A 23,720-nucleotide genomic window follows, 5' to 3' on the forward strand; every position below is an offset into this window, starting at 1 on the left:
CGGCGGCCCGCCCTCCCCAAGCCATTGCCTAGGACCAGCTCTGCGACCTCCTCCCGGCCATCCCGCACGCGTCCCGCGGGGGCGCTGCGTCTTCCTGCTACACTGGCACACCGCGGCCCCTCTCCCCCACACCTCCTGCCCGCACCACCCGGCCTCTCCTCCCACCCTCCCCTCCCGGAGAGGGGCGGGAGGGGGCGTGGCAGGCCCGGGGTTTGTGTGCCTGGGACCCGGCTCGGCTCTTCGCACTCGGAATCTGCCCTAGGAGCCGGGCCCCAGCCGCTGTCCAGCCACTCCGTGCCCTTTGCGCCCAGCGCCGTCGCCGCCGCCTCTTGGGGAAACACGGCCACTTTCTCGCCATGGATACTCCCAGGATCCTGCTCTGGGCCGTTTTCCTCGTCAGTTTCCTGTGGGATTTGCCCGGTTTCCAGCAAGCTTCCATCTCCTCCTCGTCCTCCCCTGAGTTGGACTCCACCAAGGGCATAAGGAGCCGCAAGGAAGGGAAGATGCCGCGGGTGCCGCGAGAGAATGCCGCCGCGGGTCGGACGCCCCAGGAGCTCCAGGAGCCCCAGTCGCGGCCGCAGGACGAGCCCCAGCGGCAATCGTCTCAGCAGACCCCGGCGCAGGAGCAGCCCGGCCGAGGTCCGCGCGTGGTGCCCCATGAGTACATGCTGTCAATCTACAGGACTTATTCCATTGCAGAGAAGCTGGGCATCAATGCCAGCTTTTTCCAGTCTTCCAAGTCGGCTAATCCGATCACTAGCTTTGTAGACAGAGGACTAGGTAAGTGGCAAAGAAGACGCCCAAGTCCTCTCCGGCTGGAGCTCCGCAGCCAGAGTGCGGCTCCAGCTCTGGCAGGAAGCTGCATTTGTGAATTCCCTTCTCGCTCAGGACACCTCCCCCTTTCTTTTCTTTTCTAAATTGTTTTTCTAAAGCCCGAGTAAGTTTCTGAATGTGGCTGCAGATTTTGCTCCAGTTCACAATATTCCCTTCCGTCCTTCTTTCTTTCTTTCCTTCCTTCCCCGTCTTTTGCAGAAAGCATCGTGGTGGCCGCTCATCTGGTGGCTAGTGGAGGGCGCATAAAGGAAGGGAAGTGGTAGGCAGACAACCAGGGATGGAGAAGGGTCAGGGCGAGGAATGATGGACTCTGTACCTCGAGTCTCGGGTTGTGTAGGACCCGCAGCCCTAGGCCTGGACTACTGGGACCGACCTGGCGGGCCCCAGGGAACGAGTGAGCAATGGAAAGCTCAAAGCTCTAGTCGCTCCGGGAAAAGCCGGCCCCAGCTAGTCCAACCGTTGAGGGAGCCAGTCAGTTAGCTGTGTCCGGCTGTGCCGTGGTGCAGACGCCGCGTGGGTTTTCCGCGCGTCCCAGTGTGGGAATCATCAGCTGGTGTTCAGCCAGTCGCGTGCCCAGAGGCTTCTACCATTTTTCTCCCTCCAGCGTCAAGCACCCAGAGGCTCTGAGCCTCTGGTTTCTGCAAAGGTAGTAGCAGCAAGTGGAAGGGCGGGCTGGGGGCAGGGTCCACTAAGCTTAGGGAGTTGTTGCTATTTAATGCACGTGGGTACACTTCTAAGCTCCTCTCTCTGAGCATCTAGGGCCCCCGCCCCACTTCGCCTCCGCCAAATCGGGTGCACAAGTGGGAGCCTGAGAAAATTCTTGCAACCCACTTCTTGCCACCATCGCAGGTCCTCAGCGTGTCAGTGCTTTCGAGGAAACCTCGTGGCCCACCCCCCATCACAAACTGGGGGAAATTCCACCGCTCCTAACAAGGAGACAATAATGCTTAGAGAGACAAGAAAGGAAGGGAGGAAAAGGAAAGGAAGGGGAAAGAGAAGGGCAAGGAGAAGCAAGAAATGAGAAGAGATTTAGGCAGCTATAGCTATCCATTCCCCAGACTTAACTTCGCTAAGGGTTCTGCTTCCAGGTGGGTGAAAGTGGGACTGCCCAGGAACCCAGAGAGCCCTGGGCTTCCTGCAGAATAGCCTGCTCAACTACCTCAGCTATGGCTGCTTGAGTGCTCACTCGTTCTTAAAGCTTTTCAAAGCGAGCTAACGGCTCTCAGTCCTGGTTCTACAGCGTCTTGAGCCCTTAACTTCTACCTTGCAGTTGCGTTCCTTGCGCACGGAGGTCCTGCCCACGCCGCGTGCTCGGCTGTAGCCCAAGGTCAGCGGGATTATGAGCTGCTGAAAGGTCCTGACGGCAAATTAACGCCATGTATTTTATGACGATTTTAGGTTTACAAAAGTCACTTTTGCAAAGGCACGTGGCTTCTTCTTAGTGCTGCAACTAGGTCCCCTGCCCAGGTACTGCTTGTCTGCATCCCCCTGACACCCTACCTCCAAGTCCTCTAACTTTCCGCTTTTTCTACCTTGCCAAAGGAGAGGCTAAGAAAGCTAAAAGAAAACTAAAGAGGCCTTCCCTAAGGGAAGAAATCCTGGAGGCCTAGGCTGGCCGGCAGTTGGGCGCTCTTTTTCTTTTTCCGGGAAGTGGCAAGAATCTTTGCTCCTCCCCCCCAAGCACGCACCCCTGACTGGCTGGCTGTGTCCTGTGAGTTTGGCATTAGACCAAGGGACCCTGCCTATGGAGACCTTCTGAATTCAGGCAAGGGGGAAGAGGTGTCCCTTGTAGGTACGAACTCTCTTCACCGTATCTTGCCCTGCAGCCTCCCCGATCCCAGACCCTGGGGCACCGCTCTGTGAGCCACTGGGCGCAAGAGGTAGAGGAAAGGATTGGTTTCGCGCCTGGGTTGGGGGGGCTTCTGTTCCCGAGCAAGGTCTCTAGGCCAGTCGGACAGAACCCCAGACGTCCGTCCAGCCTCAACCCCAGAAAACCATCAAGAGCTGGGGCTGCGAGAGGTCTGCCCTGGGTGGGAGATGCAGCCTGATTCCTGAAACCGCAACTTCAAAGACTGAGTCCCCTCCACTCCCCAGTTCCCAGAAAACGTGAAGAACCACAGCTAGTTGTCTAGGAAGGCGGTGCGGATTGTCGCATGCCTCGCGAAGGAGTGCGGAGCTGCGGGCGGGAGGGGAGCGCAGAGGAGGGGGTACATTGCTAGCTGCAGCCCTAGCTTGATAAAGGAAAAGCCTCACTTTCCCTCTCACTGATTTTGATTTGATGTGTCACCGGCGGTGACCTCGGGCTGGACCTTCCAGGGCTTGCTTAGCATCGGGCCCCTGATTGGAGTGTTTCAACTCAGCGATCTAATTGAGGGTGCATGTCATAACATATCAAACGGTGTCTAGTCTCCCGTGATGGAAGGGACCCGCTAGCCGCGCATCCCTGGCTCCTGGCGAGGACTTCCGCAGGTCTCCCGCGGGGGTTCTTAAACGCGCCAAACCCTGCAACAACCCCTCCCCCAACCTAAGAATGGCAGGGCGAGGAGGAAAGAGCAGGGGCCAGCCTAGTACTGGGTCAGTTGTGTTGCCTCAGGGATGTTTAAATCGCTGAAGAGTGTGGCAGGCTTGGCTCTGAGGAGCAAGGGTCCCCCAAGGGGAGGAGCAAAGGAAAGGGAAGGAGCCCCAAAGCCGGTTTAAGAGGCATGAGTGACTCACAGTATTTGTCAAAAGCCTTCCTAACCTGGGAACCTAAGTTATACCTGAAGCCTGAGGTTGAGAATGGAAGAGATTAACTCTGTCCTCAATGAGTGAAAAGTGCTCTAGCTCAACTGAGATGTCACTATACTATTCCACCTGCTGCTGCTACCTCTTTCAACCTCCATGAGGAGACCTTATTGCAAGGTTTAAAAAAAAAGTTCTTCCTTTTGGTTTGCTCTTTAAACATCTAAGGATAATAATGACGATCAAGATTTACTGAACTGTTGCTGTGGGGCAAGTACTCTGCTAAAATCTATTGTATGAATTATTACATTTAATTCTCACCTGTTACTTCCCTGTTTTACAGGTGAATTAAGGCAGAGATATTAAGTAAGTTGATCAAGGTCACTCAGCTAGCTAGTAAGAGGAGAAAATTCATATAAGGTACTAAACTCTGAATACAAAACAGGGCACTATACGGATAGGTAAGGGGAAAGAGGATTTTTTAAGGATGGTGGCAAGAAGAAGTTAAAAAAATGAGATTTTCTTTGTGGCCTAATATTCCACTCTAGTCTTTAAAAAAACTAGTTAGGAGTTCTCATGCAACATTAAATTTAAAGGTCTGAATTTGTGTTGTACCTGGCTTCTTCTTATATTTATTTTAACAGAGGCACAAAACTCATTAGATCCCTGATCTTTTTAAAATGCCTTTATTGTGCTTTAAACGTGAGTTTGGATTCATAAAGATGAGAAAGCATGTGCCTGTATGTGTATCAGTGCAGGCAAAGGATCAGAATGGATCAATTGGATATAGCAAAATTACAGTTAGCTCATGAAATCACTCATTAAAAACGACATTAGTACTGGAGCCCCAGGCTCCCAATCCTGGGGCCTGGGAAAAACAGACAATTAGAACATCTATGAAAGAATTCAACTGGGCTGAGGGATGGAGGAAGAGAGAGAGAGTGAGTGAGAGAGAGAGAGAGAGAGAGAGAGAGAGAGAGAGAGAGAGAGACTGACTTAGAATTGCAAGCTTATATAAGCACCATATAAGAAAAAAAAAACTCTCAAGGATGAAGGAAACAAAATGAATATAAAAAGTATTGCTGAGTTAGATTTCCAGATGGCTTTGAAATGAGAATACTCTTTAATTTAAATTTTTGTTGTTGTTTTTACAACAATGGTCTTAAAAAGGAGCCAGTGAGGAATAGATAAAAACCAAAACGAAGTCGGAACATCCTTGAGGAAATTGACACCTAGAAACGAGTCTCAGGAGATTCTGCTGCTAATTGCATGTTGACATTTCCAGTTACCCCGTGGATCGTGATTATCAGGGGGTAGGGCAGGACAATGCTGAGGATAGGCCTTCTGCCCCAGGACATTCAAAGACACATAGTTCCCTCCACGACTGAAGTTCGTCTAGTACATCGTGTTTATGCAAAACAGCGGGTTTCTGGGTGGACCTGGGCCGCAGAATGGTGTAATCAACGCCGAAGCGCTTTTGTCGGGACCCTGTTGTCGTTGGCAAACGGAAAATGAAATATAAGCAAGGAAGTATTTTAATGGGGACGGAGGGAATTCGCAACTGTTAATTATTTGGTGACCTTGTATTCCATTTGTTTGAGTCCCTTATAAAAACACTAATTCAGACCAGACGGCTAAGTGAGGAAGCCGGCAGAAGGTTCCAATCTAGGCTTTATTTCCCCGGAAAGAGGGAACAACCTTGGGAAAGTCTTGCTAAGTGTTCAAGTGTGTGCGTGTGAGAGCGCGCGGGCAGGATCACCAGTGCGGAGTCTGTAAGGAAGTCCAGGTTCAAGATGCTCCTCCCGCGGTGAACCACAGGGTTCTGGGGAAAGCCCTAGGGGGAAAGGGGAGGAAGCCTTAAACTAGAAGTTTGTTCTGTTCTTCTAGATAGAATGATTCTACCTTAAAGGCCACAAACCAATTCCTTGCCCATGGCCTTATTTGTATCAGTTATTGTCATCCCCATCCATAAGGCCATAAGAGACTCCTTACAAGGACAATCAAGAAGCTAAAAACACCTAGTGTCTTCTGCAGGGAGAAGGCAGGTTGCACCGGCATTCTTGGTGAGCCAGAGAGGCTAATCTGAGGAGGACATTGTGTGTTTTCCTCAACTGTGGAGGCTGTCAGGCCTCTAGGTGTTTGTGCAGTGGAGTTGCTGGTGGGGGAGGGGATCAACATTTCTGTACATTGAGAGAAAATAATTAAAATCCACCCAAGCCACATCCTAAGGCAGGCCTTGTGACAACTACCCCCCTCGCCCCCCACCCCCAACAGATTCCGGACATGAAAACTCTCCTTTCTGATCACAGAGCACGCATGCCGCCTGGATCCTCTGGGAATACGGGGTGCTGCATTGATGGAGGCCCACGTATATAAAAAACTCCTGTTTTTCCTAGCAGGAGTCCTGGGGATACCAGCATACCTCACCAATGGTGGTGCATCTTCCTGGATGAGGTGGTGGGGAGGGAATGGAATGGAGAGGTTGGGGGCAGGGAGTATGTTAGAAATAGGGTAGAAGCCAAACTTTTGCTTCCTGCCAGGACTGCTGAATGCTTCGAACTACCCAGGGCAAATCAACAATAACTCCTGGTGGTTTTCAGCTAAAGTGAAAGGCATTAATTAGTTCGATAATCCTTCGAGTATTGAGTAATCTGGATCCGACAATGATTTCTTTAGATGAGAGGACAGAATTGAACCGAACCCTTGGGGTGTGGGAAGCTGGGATGTGTATCCATTTCACCCACTGCGTGGCATTCTCCCACTCTCTCCCCACGTCCTGTTTATTTTTAAGCTTAAAGTCTGTTAAATAGTATCTCCTGTTCATTGGAATTAAGCAGGTCCTTGTGGGTCGAACGGTGCCAAGGTTGCCGTCCTAGGACTGTCTATTGGCACGCACTGCTGGAGGCCGACGGATAGGTACATTTGAAGTGAAGAGCTGCAGGATCTTGGAGCAGACCCGCCGCTTGCGGGCCGCGACCATTTCTGGAGGAGCTGCTCAGCCAGTGGCCCGGGAGCCTGGGGGCGGGGCCTGGTTTAAGGACCAGATAATGGGCGTGCAAGTGACGAGAGGGGCTGGCCTCTGGCACAAGTTGGTGCTGAGTTTGAGCAGAAGAGCAGAGGGTTGGCTTCGGGGTGGGGTGGGGTCATCCCTAAATAGCATAGGAGACTAGGGAAATCGGTGCGCCTGCGTTGCAAACCTGGCTTCCAGGCAAAGAGCCTCTTCCCGACTTCCGCGACGACCGCCGCTTGGAAGCTCCCTCCGGAGAGAAATTGAAAAAAATTCGAGGCTACCGCCTACAGTTAACAGCAAGAATCTCATTTTGCCACTTTGTTTCGTTGTTTCGAAAGTCAGACCAAGATCCACCTCTCACGCGGGCTTGCCACGATTCCTTTCTTCTGAGTCTGGACCCAGTTCAGCACCTTAAAGAACACATCACTGCAGTTTCTCCTGCGCAGAACCACAAAGCGCTGAAAGCCCAACAGTCTGCCCACGACTGCAAGCCAGTGTGAACCCCTCCCTCTATCTGCAACCTCAGTGCTGGTTGGGGAGGGCATCTTTTACTTTTCATCTGAAGCCTGCAAACCAAGCGACCGGGTCGTGTTCCAGCTCCGAAGGCGGCTATTGGACTGAGAAAACCTCCGCCCCCAGAGCTGTTCTTACAGTGCCGGTGTTGCTCCCCTTGGCTACTTGTGGACCCTTCAAGGAAGTTCACCCTAGCAAATCACCTTGGTCGGGCCCAGCACCTTATCCAGGGGCGGCGACCTGCGGACACTCCTGGACAGAGCAGGCTGCTTGCATGAGGCAGCAAGGTGTGAGGGAGGGTTGGGGGACGAGCTTCTGATTGATTTTGATTTGCTGTGTTATCAAACGAATATTTGAGCCGCAATAGTCCAGAGCCCAGGGTTTGACCGTGATGAGACGACAGATGCCTGGGGCAGTGTCTTCGATCTTGGCTCTTCTTCTCTGGTTCTTCCGCCACCGCCCACCAAGAGAGCGAGAGCCCAGAAAATTTTCACCGTCAAAGTTCATACAACTAGCGACAAAAGGTGACTTCTGCTGGTTGTATTCTGTGCTCAGGGAAAAGGTCTGTCCCTGGCCCTTGACGTCCGCCAAAAATCAGTGCCAGTGGGGTTGGAGTTGCCTCCTTGGAAAGCTTGCTAGGGCTCCGCATCGAACGCGTGCAGTTGTGTTTTCTTTTGTTTGGGAGCCAAGGTGCTCTTTCCCTTCTTTCCACCCAAGTTTCACATGTTTGCCTCATGATGATCCTACCTTGATGGAATTTCTCCATGGGACCCAGACTACCAGAACCGCTTAGCCCACGGGGTCTACAAAGCCCAGGCTCATGGTGTGTAGGGTGCAGATCTACCAGGCCAGGGCTAGAGGATGGGAAAAGCAGAAATTCAGTGGAAGAGGACACGCCTTGAGCCTTTCTGGTCTTTGGAAAGAGAGAAGAAGCTGAGGAATGGAATGCAGGCCAAGTATTTGGGGAAGGCACCGAGGAAAGCCAGAGACCTGGAGAAAAGCTGGGCCAGTGAGTGTGTGGCGGTGAAGGAGTACAGACCCACCAAGACAATCTCCCTAGCTGACAGGCAGCAGGTTCCAATCTCACCACAGTGTGCTGCAGCCAAAGGGTCATTCATTTCTACACGTGCTGCCCCAACATGTCAGTGGCCTTTGTCAAGTGAGGATGAGGAATATTCTTTCCCTACCCAGGAAAGATTGTAGACCAGGCACCAGAAAAGTTGCCAAGAGAAGAGAGAGGAAGTCCAGGGCCACCTGGGGCTGCCCCTGCCCCTGCCCTCTAGTCTTATGAGTTAGTACATGGGCCAGCCTTGTTCCCCACACCCCAGGAGAAAACTTGCAGAAAGACCCAATCCTTGATGAGATAGGGTAGAGGTCCTTGGTCACCTGGCATTGTGGAAGGGACAGTGTAGTGAGCCGTTTCTGCGAACTGTGGTCGCCATTACAAGATGGCGCTGGCTCGACTGTGGTTTGTGACAAACAACTCCTTAATTGGGAGAGTTGGTGCGTGGTTTTCTAACACCCTATGAGAAAGCTCCACGTGGCAGCTTCGCATTGGGGCTTGAGATGCTTTATTAAGGCTGGTAGGAGCATTCGGAGAGGAAGATGAAGAGGAAGATGAAGAAGAGAGGAAGATGAGGAAGATGAAGAAGAGGAAGATGAAGAAGAGAGAGAAGGAAGATGAAGAAGAGAGTAGAGTGTAAGAGATCTCGAGAACCTGAATAAACGACTGGAAGAAGATTCCCGGTGTTGCGTCTTCCTTGCGGGCAAGGGGGACGCGACAAATGGTGCCGAGACCCGGGAAAATCAGAACTTTCAGTCGTCAGGAGTGGTGCACCCCTCGTCCCGTGAGTGGACCCCTCGTCCCGTGAGTGGACCCCTCGTCCCGTGAGTGGACCCCTCGTCCCTGAGCGGACCCCTCGTCCCTGAGCGGACCCCTCGTCCCTGAGCGGACCCCTCGTCCCTGAGCGGAGCGGACCCCTCGTCCCCGAGAGCGGGACCCCGTAGGCCTCATATTTTATTGCAGCTGCAATGTGTACTTTCACTTTTGTTTTCTGTGTTTTTTTGTCGTCTGTGTCTTTCGTTTTCTGTGTTCCTTCTGTTGCTGTGCCATGGGTGCCGCAGCAGCAGATTAATTATGACCCTGGGATTTATGCCCAGGGACGCCCACTGCAGCCGGGAAAAGGGAACAGGAGCCCGCCCCGGCCCGGAAGCCGGAGTGTGCGGGGATGGTCCAGAAACAGAGCAGGCTGCTGCCGCAGTAAGAGCTTGGCCAGGCGGGGAAAAATGCAAACAAAATCAGGCAAGGTGCGGTCGGCTAGGAAATCTTGGGGAACTTTTGCCCCGAGGGTGAGCGGCGGACTCCGTGTTGCTTGCATCACCATGGTAACCATGGGCTGCCTGGTGGAAGAGCGGCTTCCTGGTCCCACCTCCCACACTCTTGGGGGCTACCGATTGGTTCTTCCACAGTCACTCAGACAGGACTTCTAGTCCCACCTTCCAGCCACTAACCTATACTGCTGCGTTTCAGATTTCTACCGGAGCTACTCAGAAACTGTATTTTTAAAAAATGCCTACCTGTAAATGCTAACGGAAGATATCTTTTTCAGACAAAATTTGATTCCACAGGTTTCTATGTTAAACTCATAAGATGATAAATTGAAGACCCTGGCGGAGTCTGTGCGCACTTATGGAGTGGATGCCGCCTTCACACTAACTCAGGTGGAAAGCATTTTTAATCAATCTCAAGTTAATCTCACAGGAGTTTCTTGTTTTGGCTTCGGGAACGCTCATTGTATTAGCCTTAAGACCAAGAATTTGATTAACTGGAAGGACCCATTGCGGTCCAGTCAGATCTCAGGGAGCATTCTCAGTGCTGTATTGAGCTAAGTAGCCTCAGGGGAACAATCAGGCTCAGGAACCCCCGTAAATAGCTCTGCTTTAAACATAACTACCTTGGCTATTATCTCCGAAGTACTAATCCCAGTGCCTCCTTCTTCTAATAGTCTTTATAATGCCACTCATTTTAAGGCCTCTCCTTACTGTACCCCTAATCTTGGTTTCCCCCCAACATTTACGCCTTGTCAGGATCATTCTTGGGAGAAACGTCAAGTTGCTAAAGGTTTCTCCCTTTCCCCCTCTCTTAAGAGGTATGTTTATAACTTTGACAACAGTGCCAACTCCTCTCTTTCCAGGAACTTAAGCCTCTGTATGATCTCCTCCAAGGAGACCCTTCCCCCAGCTCAGTCAGGAATCCCACACCTGAGGCTCTACAATCATTAAGACTGATAGAGAAGGCCCTACAAGAGAATCCCACACCTGAGGCTCTACAATCATTAAGACTGATAGAGAAGGCCCTACAAGAGAATCCCACACCTGAGGCTCTACAATCATTAAGACTGATAGAGAAGGCCCTACAAGATATGCAGGTTACCCAGATAAACTATTCTATACCCCTATCATTTATAATCCTGCCATCAAAATTAACTCCTACTACAGTGTTTTGACAAATAGGTCCCATCTATTGGGTCCATTTACCTGCTTCTAACTCTCGGGTAATAACTCCCTTTTATGAACTGGTGATGAATTTGATCTGGAAAGCCAAATATTTGGGTGATGCACTGTTTGGAAAGACTTTTGACATTCTCATTCAACCTTATACCCAGGATATGATTTTAAATTTCCAACAAGAACATGATCTTTGGTGTCTCTTCCCTTGTAATTTCAAAGGTCAAATTAATAATCACTTTCCCCGACATAAACTTCTAGAAGACCTTAAAAAATGTCCTATTATTTCTCCTAAAATTATTAAAGGGGAATCTATCCCGGGAGCTCAGACTGTTTATACAGACGGAGCAAGAGGGGGGTTTGCTGTTGTTTTTGATGGATCTCAAGTAATTCGACACCCTGTTCCTAGACTGTCTGCCCAAATATCAGAAGTTGAGGCTCTAATTATGGCCCTTAAATTATACAATTCCATTCCACTTGATGTGTATACTGATAGTCTCTATGTTGCTAATTTAGCCTCAGTTATTGAGGCAACCCCTTATATTGGCAGACAATTTACTATCATGGAACAATTACAAACGGATCAGCTCTTTAGCTCCATGCTAAATTCCATCTAAATGCACAATCCTTACGCTTCTGTGCGGGGTGCTTACGTGATCAGGCTCTACAAATTGTTTCCTTATGCCCAGTGTGTGCTCCATTCATTCATTCCCCTAGTCTAAGTGTTAATCCTAGAGGCTTACACACCAATGATGTCTGGCAAACTGATGTTACCCACTTCTGGTAAACAATAGAGGGAGAATCAGATATTACTATTCAGTTTACTTCCAATGGAAAACAGCAGCCAGATTGGACTTAAGGATATCTCTGGGGGCTGCGTATTTACACCCCCGGACAGTACAATCCTGGCCTGCTTTTTCGGCTTAAATTGACCACAGAACAGCCTACTGGAAGTTTAATAGGACCCAATCAGGTGCTCGGAGATCAAAAGGCCCCATCTGGACCCAAGTAGCCCATAGCCCCAACAATAAAACCTTCCCCCAGCGGTCAAACAATAACTGTGGGCTATCAAACCTTTGATTGTGCCCCTGGGCCCATACACCCTGGAACTGGAGATCGTCTTTTTGATTTGATCCAAGGAGCCTTTTTCGCTCTCAATGCCACTAGTCCTAACAGGACCCAAGATTGCTGGCTATGCTTGACCTCCAGGCCGCCCTATTATGAAGGGGTAGCAATACTGTCTAAATTATCCTCTAATACCACTGTAGATCTTAAATGTTATTCTCTACCCAGCTCCTCTCAGAAGTTGTGTTACAAAATAGGAGGGGACTAGATTTATTGTTCCTAAGGGAAGGAGGACTATGTGTAGCCTTAAAGGAACAGTGTTGTTTTTATGCAGATCATACTGGGGTAATCCGTGAAACTATGGAAAAGGTCACGGAAAGATTGGCTAAAAGACAAAAGGAGTTTGAAGCACAACAAGGATGGTTTGAACAGTGGTTTAAAAATACCCCATGGTTAACTCCTTTGATATCCACTGTAATGGGACCGCTTTTCGGTCTCCTCCTTATAGCTGCTGTAGGCCCCTGCCTAGGTAAGAGAATGACACAATTTATTAAAGACCAAATTAACATTCTGACTTCTAAGCCAATACAGATCCATTATCAACGCCTGCAGACCAAGGATGATCTTGCTGAAGTTTGTCTCCGACCAATTCGAAGATGATTTTTCTACAATGATCCCTGCTTCATGCCTTCCTCCTTTTGCCCCCTTTTTCTTCTTTATTTTTACTCTATGCCTTGTTGAACCGGAACCAATTAAAGACCCAATAATGACTGGCTGAATAGATACCACTGAACGCCTTGGCAACAACAAGCTGATCTTGTAGTACCCAGAGACGGGCAACTTTCACGCTTGCACTGCAACCTAAGACAGGGGAATGGGGCCTCCCCAAAGACGGGTAAGCAGTGTAGGGGCAGTGAACGACCTAAGACAGGGGCTACTTGATTCCCTTTGACGTGCAACAAACAAAAGGGGGGGAACTGCTGGCACGGATTCCCCCCGGCCCCCAGGGCTTGGATCCAGCCCTGATTTTTGTGCATGTCAAAGAGGCCAGCTCACAAGACCTTGAAGGAGCTCACAAGGCCTTGAAAGATTTGTGGTGTCTGTTTTCATATTCAGCCAATAACGGTCATGTGGGAACGTCCTGACCTGTTTGGGTCTGATAAGGTTCCTGGTTGAAGGCTTAGTATGAGTAACGGCAATTCACCTCAAGTCTGGCTTGCGCAGATTATCGCCTTAAGACCCGTGCCTTTCTTTTAGGGTGTTACCAACTTGTTTGTCGTTGTATTTCTAAACAGCCACAGTTCAGCCTCGGCTATCCCCCTCCGTCCATTACGATACAGGATGCGAGGCAAGGCACTGCACTTGAGTGATCCTTGAAGTGGACCTCAAGGAGAGCATGTCCTATTGCATGCGGGTTAGACGCGTCCACGCCCCGTCCCACGAGAAAAGCGTCGGCTGATATGGTCTCAGATCTGGGGAAGGCCCCTCCTTGGGGCTGAGCCATACTATGCAGCCACTTCTGCACAGTGGGATAGGACCTCTACTCTCGCCTGTATTGTTTTTAGAAAACAAAAGGGGGAACTGTAGTGAGCCGTTTCTGCGAACTGTGGTCGCCATTACAAGATGGCGCTGGCTCGACTGTGGTTTGTGACAAACAACTCCTTAATTGGGAGAGTTGGTGCGTGGTTTTCTAACACCCTATGAGAAAGCTCCACGTGGCAGCTTCGCATTGGGGCTTGAGATGCTTTATTAAGGCTGGTAGGAGCATTCGGAGAGGAAGATGAAGAGGAAGATGAAGAAGAGAGGAAGATGAGGAAGATGAAGAAGAGGAAGATGAAGAAGAGAGAGAAGGAAGATGAAGAAGAGAGTAGAGTGTAAGAGATCTCGAGAACCTGAATAAACGACTGGAAGAAGATTCCCGGTGTTGCGTCTTCCTTGCGGGCAAGGGGGACGCGACAGGACAGCAGTGTCAGAAATGTCATGACAGGATTGAGAAGAATCGGTATAATAGGAGCAAGGCTGCAGTCCAGATGAGCCTTGACCTTCACTGGACCTCCTCTGAGCAGGAAGAGCAGGAACAGGAAGCACCTGCTGCTTTCTTTGTCCATGATGCCCAGCAGTGCCTTACATCCATTCACTTCTGGATATCTTGTGGAGAGAACTGAATCACATCTCCTAAAGGAGACCAAGAAAAGGACAGCTCCACCTCTTCCTACCACGATGTTTGGTAGTTATAGTAATTTTGGCTGCATTTCTGGGGGTGTTCCATGAACTGTGACCCCTGGGTGCCTTGACTCTGACCTTTGCAATGATCCTGCAAGGGAGCAGTGGTTCTCCCACTTTACAGAGGAGACATATGAGTCTGGGATAGATTATGTAACCTAGTCTAACCAATGTCACCAAGTCACTAGGTCACAGATCAGGATTGAAATTTTTGTCACTTAGTCAATTCCTATGCTCATTTCACATTGTCAGTAGTAACTAACACGTGTATAACTTCTCCAGAAATTACTCACACTTATCTCCTTTGCCCTGTCCAGTGGCCCCGTGAGCTGTAATTATAATTACCATTTTGTAAATGAGAAAATTATTTCCTTGTAAGTTCTTTTTCAAAAGTCTTATTGTGAAATTTCTTCAGTTCTGCTGATTAAGAAATGAGTGATTCTGCAGACCAGGGGAGAAGCCCTTCCTCCTTCCAGGCATGGGAAGTATGTAAGAGCTAAAACACTGAGGCACAGACATCAAGGGCTGGGACATGGAGAGCAGAGGCAGATACTGGAGCTAAGCTGCCAGCTCTACCACTTACTATCTTGGGCTAGTTTACTCTTTAGATTCCTATGTTTTTGTTTATAGTAATACTTTTTTTCAGAGGCAAGTTTTTGAAAAATATTTTTTTTTACTTTAATTGACACAACAATTGTACAATTTTATGGTGTATGGCATGAAATTTCAGTTGGTATATTCTGTGTGCCATGGCCAGATTATAGGTGATTTTGAAGATTAAAAGAATTTAGATCATGCCCAGCACATAGTGCTATATGGGTATTTGCTATTACAATTAGTAGGCTAGTAAGTCAAGCAAGAGTACTGGGGTCAAGCAAGAACACTCTGGAAAGGGTGAACTGTATGGATTGCTCCCAAATTCTCCAATTTGGTGAGGATGCTTAGGAAATGGCCATTATTTCACAAGGCTGAGATCTTAATAGGGCCTGACTCAGGACTATGTCCATCCTCATGGGATACCTAGGAAATAATGGTATCCCAGGTGTACAGTAAATAGTTGAAGCACCCAGTACTCTGAGAGGTCTTGACTTTCCAGGGGTAGGGACTGGTGGTTCATTTTCACTCATCTCATACATTGGCTTGTTTTCCAACCTGATAATATCTCAGGGCAGTGCTGAGGTTGAGATACCTAGGGGAGAAATGACTCCAAACCTGGCAGTGAATTCTGAGCTTGAAAGTCTTCCTTCTGCTAAAGAAAAGGGAGGAGGCTAGGGAAACCCAGCCCACCCAGTGTTGATTACATCTAGGATGAACACATCCTGTTTCCCCTTTCTTCTGTTCTACTGCCCAATCAGGACCCATGTAAAAAGATGTGACCCCAGGACTAGGGTTCCAGGTTTGAAATTGGGAACTTCAGCACTTCCCCTAACTGTCCCTTACTAGTTGGGAGACAATGGGTGAGTTGAGATACCTCTAAGAGCTTCAGTTTCCTCATCTACCAATGAGTATAACAGTAAGATTGATCTCTAGGGGCTGGGGTTGTATCTCAGTGGTAGAGTGCTTGCCTAGTATGTGTAAGGCTCTGGGTTTGATTGTTAGCATTGCATATAAATAAATATGACTTTATATATATATATATATATATAACAAGAACTATCTCTGATGCTTGCAAGAAGGACTCAGTAAAAAATGCCCTAAAAAGCTCCCAGCACGTGTCTATTATGATGCTCAGTGATGCTGCTGTCTCTAAAATGAGGGAGTGGGGAAAGGCTTAGCAGCTAAGACCTCTGAGGTTTCCTTTGCAAAGATGAGTGATTATTCTCAACCCCCCATCCCGGTTTAGGTGTGTCCGGTGGGAAAGCCCAGAACACTCAGGCTGAGCTGTTGCCTAGTCACAGGGTCTATGCCTCAGGGTATGTGGGTGGGAGGTGTGACTGTGTGGCTGATTAGGTCTGCTGGGTCTGTCCAGTCATCTGGTCAGTAGCTGCGGACATATCCCAGTGATGTCTTGGGGGAAATGCAGTGCCTGCCTTTGTGTCCCCAAGTCTCCAACCAAAGGAAGTTTCAGGTTTTTGGAAACCCACTACTGACTGGCTCAGTAGTGGTTCTTTTCTTTCTCTCTTCCTCCTGTCTCTACTCACCTCCCAGGGAGAGAGCATAAATAAATCCAGCAACTATAACTTGAAAGGTCACTATGTCTAATACTCAACAAACACTGAGTTAACTGAGGGTATGAGCTTTGTTGTAACAATTCGAATTAAAAGCAAAATACAAAACGCCCAGGATGTATTACTGATCATTTTCAATTTAAAGGCCTAAAGCTTAGGATTCATTTCCAGGATGTAAGTGCCACAGAGTTTGAAAAGGAAAGTGCAGTCTAGTTAAGGGAAGGGAGTCATTTTATGACATTACTCCTCATTTACATAGGACTTAGTGGGAGAGGTAGTTTTTGCAAGGCAGTGGGAAGGGCCAGGTTCCTGCACACAGGTGACCCATGGTCCTGGGCCAGCCTTGTGAAGCCGGGTCTGCAGGTAAAGTGTCTACAGGTTACAGAGCATGGTGATACATACACTCCCCAGGGCAAGGCCTCCTCTGGACTATTTCTGTGATGCATGGCTCCAGAGCAGGTTCAGGCAGGTGGGGAATGTGGTCTGTAGGGGATCTGTGTAGAGCAGCCACCTTCAGGGACCCTCTATTTAGGGGTTAGAGGTTCTAGAGACCTAGTGAGAGATGATATGGTTGAAAGGATTTTAAAAATATGAAGGTGGCTGTGGGGTCCAGGAAAGAGCTGAGAGATAGTGATTAGGTCTGGTGATACCAGCTTAAGACCCTGCTTTTGGCTCAGCGCTTTAGAGGACCTTGTTTTTTTCCCTTCCTTCAATGATACCCCTCCCTATGTGGTGTCCTATAGAGCAGGGAATCTAAGAAGCCTAGGAGACATACCCTCCTACACTAGTGGCTCTCAAAGTGTGATTCCCTGGACCTGCAGAATCAGCACCACCTTAGGGCTCATTAGAAATGCACCTCAAACCTCTGGGGCCTGAGATAATTAGCATTTCTAATGTTTCTCTGTGATTGTGTTGTAGATGTAGGGACCATTGCAGGATTAGCAGCTTTGAAAGCCAATATTCTAGTCCAATCTCTAGATACTTGGGCCACAAAATGCTTGCACAAATATCCCTGAGACCACTTCCAATACCTGGAGGGCTTCTTTAGCAGGTCTATCCTCCCAAGAGAGAACCATACTACTGTTGTGTATGTGTGTCTGTTGAGCTGGGATGCAGAGATCTGTGGGCTAAGGGTCCACATGCATGTAGGTGAGGTCCCTGGAAGTGTGGGATGCTACTGGAATGGGAAGAGACAGGAACAGGATGGAAGTGGAAGGCTGTATTTGCATTCCTCTCAGTGTCTTTGAAAGGGTAAATGTGGGCTGGTCTTGCTAGAAAGATTATTAGAAATCCAAAGGTTGTAGAATCAGTAAGTGCCTTTTGCTACAGATGCTTGCCTCAGTTTTGATTCGACCACGCACTAACCATTTATCAGCCCACACTTTTAAAAAAATGATAATAAATGTAAGCTGATCTGTCCATGTTGCACGGGAGAGAAATTATCTCTGACTAATGCTCTCCAGTTAGTGACAGACTATCTCAAGAGTTTTGTAAACAGAGATGGAAATGACTTCCTAAGGGAGGTCAGGTTTTGTTCCTATCATGTAATGCAAATATCGTTTGGATTTTGTTCTCCTTCCCTAAAACTCTGGCCACTATTGGCTGCTTCTAGATTCCAATACCTGGACTACAGTGATGAGGCACTGGGGCTTAGGGACTAAAAATTCCAACTCTGGAACTAAATAGACTGAAAAATGGATCTCAGCATCACCATATCCTGACTTTGGAAATTAATTTCTTAAAGACTTGGTTTTCCCATCTGTAGTATGAGAACAATACAAATACCTTATACAACATAATACCTTATAAAACTGAAGTTAATAAAGTAACAATTAGAATCATGCCAGTCCTCACAACATTTAACTTGTACAGCAAATGCCTGAGGGTTGTCCCTGTCATCACAGCCCTCACTGGTGGGTTTAGGGGGGAGGTATGGAAGTGAAGTCTATGGCAATAGGTCCAGAAATCTGGGCAATGGCTAAGCATAGTCAGTCACAGGTTTCTCTTAAGAAGAAAGTATGCTGAATTCCCCCTGATGTTAATGTGACCCTGGCTGGTTTGAAGGTCTTGGCTTCCATAAATCAACTGCCTCTAGCAGCTTTTCCCTTTTCACCTCTCTTACCCTTCCCGCAGCTCTGTCTCAGGTCAGGGCATGTGTGTTAGAGAGGGGCATTGGGTCCTGCAGTCAGCCCAGAGTGCTGACTGGGTGTGGCTGAGGCTCCAGAGCCCATGGCCCTGGGCTACATCTGGACAGGCAGTGAGGGTCGGATCAGGACCCAGTGACACTTTTACTATTGAAATCGACCCAAACTTTACTAGCTTCTGGGGAAAGCTAGGGGCTTTGGGAATTTTTGTATTTGCTGGGTTGTAAATATTTTATGGGAAGGCGGCCCAGGAAAATCTGGTTAGCTTTCCGCTTTGCACATTGAAGTGGGTTGGCTTCATGCACCAATGTGTCAAAAAGGAGTCCAATTTTGTCTTGGTTCAGAAGAATTTGTCTTGGATTTTTAAAGCCTGCTGCCCTCTATATGTCCCAAATTTCTTTTTCTCACTTGTAACAACAACAACAACAACAAATTGTCTTCAGGTCTAGCTGCAAACCAAGGAAATTTTATATTGGGTGTAAGGAAAGGAAGGGGGGGGGATATCACTCTGTGTGGATGTGTGTGTGTGTGTGTGTGTGTGTGTAATTGTACATGGTTAAGGTTTTCTTCTTCCATGTATATCTATTTCTCATTGACTGCAGGTACTTCTCAATGAATGTCTGGTGGGCATGTTGATTTACTCCCTCCCACTCCAGCCATATATTTGAAAGCCTCACTACTTTATTTGTTAGTAAGGAAGGAAGGAAGAAATGAAAGAAAGAGAAGAAAGGAAATCACATAGCAGCTCTTCCTTCTGTCTGCAATGTTTTGGGCCTAAATGCCTCAGCAAAACTGCCTGATGGCAGCAATGTGACCCTGAATTTGGGGTGGGGGGGCTCTGCAGTTAGGACTGCATCTTTAAATCACCTTGGAAATTAAAAAGAAAAGAAAAGCTGTCAACAAACATTCAAGAACCACACTCCCAGGACCTACCCTTAGATAAGGGGTTCAATTAGCTGGAGCAAGGTGGAGCACTGGTACTTTTAAAATTCTCCAGAAGATTCTAATTGAGCAACCAGTTTGAGAACCTTTCCCTGTAAAGTTTCACACTACTGACCAGCGTGTACTCTAGGTCATCCAGGGGTCTAGGTGATGTGTGGAGCAAGATGCAAGTGAGAGTTGCAACTCCTTCGGCCTGGCCGAATGAGGAGGGGTATTGGGAAAGACAGACCAGTAAAGAAATAAATATAAACTGGGTAATTGTACATAATGCTAAACGTAAGGTAATAAACCAATCCCTGGGATAGTGACCAAAAGAAACTACTTTAGATTAAGGTGGTCTGGGATGGCTTCTAGGAGGAGGTGACATTTGAGATATGAATGACAAGGAGAACAGCGGTGGGAGAGGAGGACTGGGGAGGAAGCACAGCCCAGACTTGCGACCACAAAGGGCACATTAGTGGTTACGCAGCCTCTTGGGGAGAAAACCCGGGAAGCCGCTGCCTCAGCCAGATTGCCAGCAGCCACCGACTTCTGCCCTGGGAGCCCAAAGCTGACTAGGAGGATGGGGGCTTGTCCTGGTGTGTCCCCTTCCCACGCCGTGCACGGTTGGGGTGGGAAACCGGGGAGCCACCCGGGTCAGTTTAGCTGGACTGCTCTCTCCCCGCCCTCTTCCTCCTGGGGACGGCCAGGGAGCACCGGGCTGATCTCCCCCTTAAGTGAAACTGACTGTAATTATTTTTTATCTCGCACACTCCTCTCCGGAGACAGAAGTATTTGTTTGATGTGTCCACGCTCTCAGACAAAGAAGAGCTGGTGGGCGCAGAGCTGCGGCTCTATCGCCAGGCGCCCGCAGCGCCCTGGGGGCCTCCCTCAGGGCCACTCCACGTGCAGCTCTTCCCTTGCCTGTCGCCCCTGCTGTTGGACTCGAGGACCCTAGACCCGCAGGGGGCGCCCCCGGCCGGCTGGGAGGTCTTCGACGTGTGGCAGGGCCTGCGCCACCAGCCTTGGAAGCAGCTGTGCTTGGAGCTGCGGGCCGCGTGGGTCGAGCCAGACATCGGGGAGGTAGAGGCGCACCCTCAGGGACCCCAGCAACCGCCGCCCCCGGACCTGCGGAGTCTGGGCTTCGGCCGGAGGGTGCGGTCCCCACAGGAGCGCGCCCTGCTCGTGGTGTTCACCAGATCCCAGCGCAAAAACCTGTTCGCTGAGATGCGCGAACAGCTGGGCTCCCCTGAGGCTGCGGGTCCCAGCGCCGGCGCGGAGGGCTCGTGGCCACCGCCGTCGGGCGCCCCGGATGCCGGGCCTTGGCTGCCCTCGCCCGGTCGGCGGCGGCGGCGCATGGCCTTCGCCAGCCGTCACGGCAAACGGCACGGCAAGAAGTCGAGGCTACGCTGCAGTAAGAAGCCCTTGCACGTGAACTTCAAGGAGCTGGGCTGGGACGACTGGATTATCGCGCCCCTAGAGTACGAGGCTTATCATTGCGAGGGTGTGTGCGATTTCCCGCTGCGCTCGCACCTGGAGCCCACCAACCACGCCATCATCCAGACTCTGATGAACTCCATGGATCCCGGCTCCACCCCACCCAGCTGCTGCGTGCCCACCAAATTGACTCCCATCAGCATTCTGTACATCGACGCGGGCAATAATGTGGTCTACAAGCAGTATGAGGACATGGTAGTGGAGTCCTGTGGCTGCAGGTAGCGGTTCCTTTCCTGCCGCCTTGGCCCGGGACGCAGGGGAGGCCTGACTGCAGAGAGCAGGAGGAGGAAGCTGGCCTTGGAGGAGGCTGCTGGGTGTGGTGGGGGACAGCCTGGACGCGAGAGCGAGAGCGGGGTGCAAGAGAGGAGGCAGGGAGCACAGCCTTCCCAGAAACTTCCACCTGCCAGCCCAGAGGGAGATATGGATTTTCACACCTTGCCTGGCCACCCTGGAAAAACAAGCCAAGGAGTTTATTTGTGTTATTGTTGTTGTTTCTCTTTATTATTGTGGCTTTGGATTTCCTTGTGTGTCTCCCAGATTTTGATAGGAGGTAGGGGGAGGGGAGATGCATACCCATTTCTCAATTGCTCCATGGATTGAAAAGAATAATAGTTTAAAAAGGGAAACTGGAAGGAATAATCACCCACCTTTGAACATATCTTGGTTTGGTTGTTTCTACTTTTGTAAAGAAGGTGGGGGTCTTTCCAGCCATGTCACAGCCCATGCCTTGTGACCTCCCAAGCAGAAGGTCCTAGGGAATTGGCAAATGGAATAGGAAAGTCAGAAAGGGTTCTGCCTTGAGTGGAGCTTTGAGAGTGGTTGACCCAGGCGACTTCTTCACTCCCTTGTATATTCCCATGAATTTACCAGTTCTGCCCTGGCCTCTTCCAGCACTGGGCATGGGGTACCTCCATCTCACTCCTGAGAGCTCAGGTCACTGGATGTCTTTACTGTTGCTTTTTCTGGTGGGGGGAAAAGGGAGCTGGTATGGATGGAATGACAAGAATTAGTCCATATGGAACCCCCTGAAGGATAATGAGAAACCACAAGGCCTTCCCTCTGACAGGGCTGACACCAAGGTCCATTAGCCCAGGCTGGAGGTAGCCCACCCAAAAGCTCTTAGTGATGTCTGTTTCTAATTGATTTCTTTAAAACAGAATTTACCAAAATTCAAACATTTCCTTCTAAGGGGAAGGTGATTTCCTAATTTAAAAAAAAAAAAGTAGGTAGGGGTGGAGAACTGTATTATTAATGTAAGAAGTACAGAGGAGGGAGAAAGAGCCCAAGAAGTACAAGGGCTACATGGGGAGGGGAGATGGTTGGCCCCACAGGAGGATGGGATAAAGGGCCAGGCCTGGAGCAGGGAAGGAAAGGATGAAAGGGGACGAGACCCCCTGTCTCTGAAGTTTCTTAACATCTATGTTCCCTCCCCTCTCTCTGACATTCCTGAAAGATTACCAGCCAGCAATCGCCCAGGGCTCCCCCAAAAGAATTGTTTTAGATTGTAATTACCAGTCAGGCAATGTTTTTAAAACTTAGTAATGAGAAACTGTGAAAAGAGCCAAGTGTTACATTGAGCTTGGGGTGAGAGATTGGGGAACAGGCTGTAAAGGAGGGAGGCAGGGGTGGAATTCATCTTCCGGAAGGAAGCAGGAGAGAGCACACAGAGAAACTGAAATACCCATTCCCAGGTAGTCAAAACCGTGAACTTTCCCCCAGCCTGCCCAGTACTATTTTCAAATACTGCCCCTGAGAAGGCCCTTTGAAGAGTGAGCTCCTCATCTTTGACCATGAAATGGTTTAAATGGGGGAACTTGTACCAACTATTAAAGAACGTTTTGGGTTATCCTAAGTGGTTTGCCCTCTCCCCATTTAAACCTGTTGCTTATTTGGTTCAGAGAACTACAAACTGTCCAAGAATGGATGAGAATGATAATAAATGCTAATATAAAATGCTAAGAAAATAAAAAAAAAGGACTTGGCCAGGAGAAATAATTTAAAATGCACATTTGCTTTGGATGCACTGTTGTTCTGATAAGGCTGTATATATTTGTTTATTTAAGGTGACTGAAAGTGCAAAGAGGAAATGGACAGCATGCAATTCATCTTAATGTACAAAACGTTATATGCACTCAAATGTTATAATTTCTAATATTTTTAAAGTTTATATTCGAGTTGTACAAAGTTAAGCATTAATCAGATATTTCATTCTTTCATAAAGTTATCATTTTCCTAAATATTATTACAAAATTTTAAGTCTGTCTAATGGAGAGTTTTCTTTTAAACTGTCTACCTCACTATAATACAAATATTTACAACACTAAAATTACCAGAGGTCAATTAATATTCAAAACATTTTTATAGTACACCTTTCCTGGATGATATACAATCTGATTAATACTATATTATTAAACTCATTTCCCCCTTAATAACTCAGCCTGGTTTATATGCATCTGTTTACAGAAGTCATTTTCTCAAGAAATTATTGTCCATAGTGTTTTGTTCTAGTATGGGGACTGAACATTTGAAAAAGCACTGATTGTTTTAAAATTCATAATTTAGATCATTATACTTTGCCTTCTTAACTTTGCAATGACTCTGTTTACTTTTATTTTTTTGGTACTGGGGATTGAAATCAGGGGTGCTTAACTATTGAGCCACATTCCCAGCTTTTCATTTTGAGACACGGTCTAGGTAAGTTGCTAAGTTGCTGAGGCTGGCATTTGAACTTGTGATCCTTCTGCCTCAGTCTCCGGTGCTGCTGGGATTAAAGGTGTTTACCACCATGCCCAGCTGTAATGATTTTTAGAAAATAAAATGTTCCTTCACCAGGTGAAAGCCAAATCCTGGTCATTCATTAGACCATGTTCATAAACCGATGCTTCATTCCAGCATCTTGAGAGAATCCAAATAGGCATTGGATTATTTCCTGGTATCTTTTTGAACCCAGGGCATCCTGCTTTTGAGGTATAACAATACCACCCCCATCCTTCTTAAGTTTCTTTAATTACTGATTACTCTTTATGTTTATGTCATACTGCAAGCAGAAGATAGAAGGTGTTTTTCTGTTTGTACTTGCTGTAAATTGGGGAATGTTTGTACTAGCCCAAGTCTGAG

The 23,720-nt window shown here is 48.5% G+C and overlaps 1 protein-coding gene across 1 annotated transcript; it reads left to right on the forward strand.

Annotated features, from left to right (window-relative positions):
* Window positions 1-356: 356 nt before the first annotated feature.
* Window positions 357-20,825, forward strand: LOC308634304 (growth/differentiation factor 6-like; the record flags this gene model as incomplete). The annotated part of the gene is made up of 2 exons (XM_081268113.1): window positions 357-784; window positions 19,868-20,825. 2 exons carry the CDS (start codon window positions 357-359, stop codon window positions 20,823-20,825), a joined length of 1,386 nt encoding a protein of 461 aa, XP_081124239.1.
* Between the last annotated feature and the right edge of the window lie 2,895 nt (window positions 20,826-23,720).

Source organism: Spermophilus citellus, assembly GCF_964194105.1.
Source record: "Spermophilus citellus genome assembly, chromosome: 15".
NCBI classification, from domain to species: domain Eukaryota; kingdom Metazoa; phylum Chordata; class Mammalia; order Rodentia; family Sciuridae; genus Spermophilus; species Spermophilus citellus.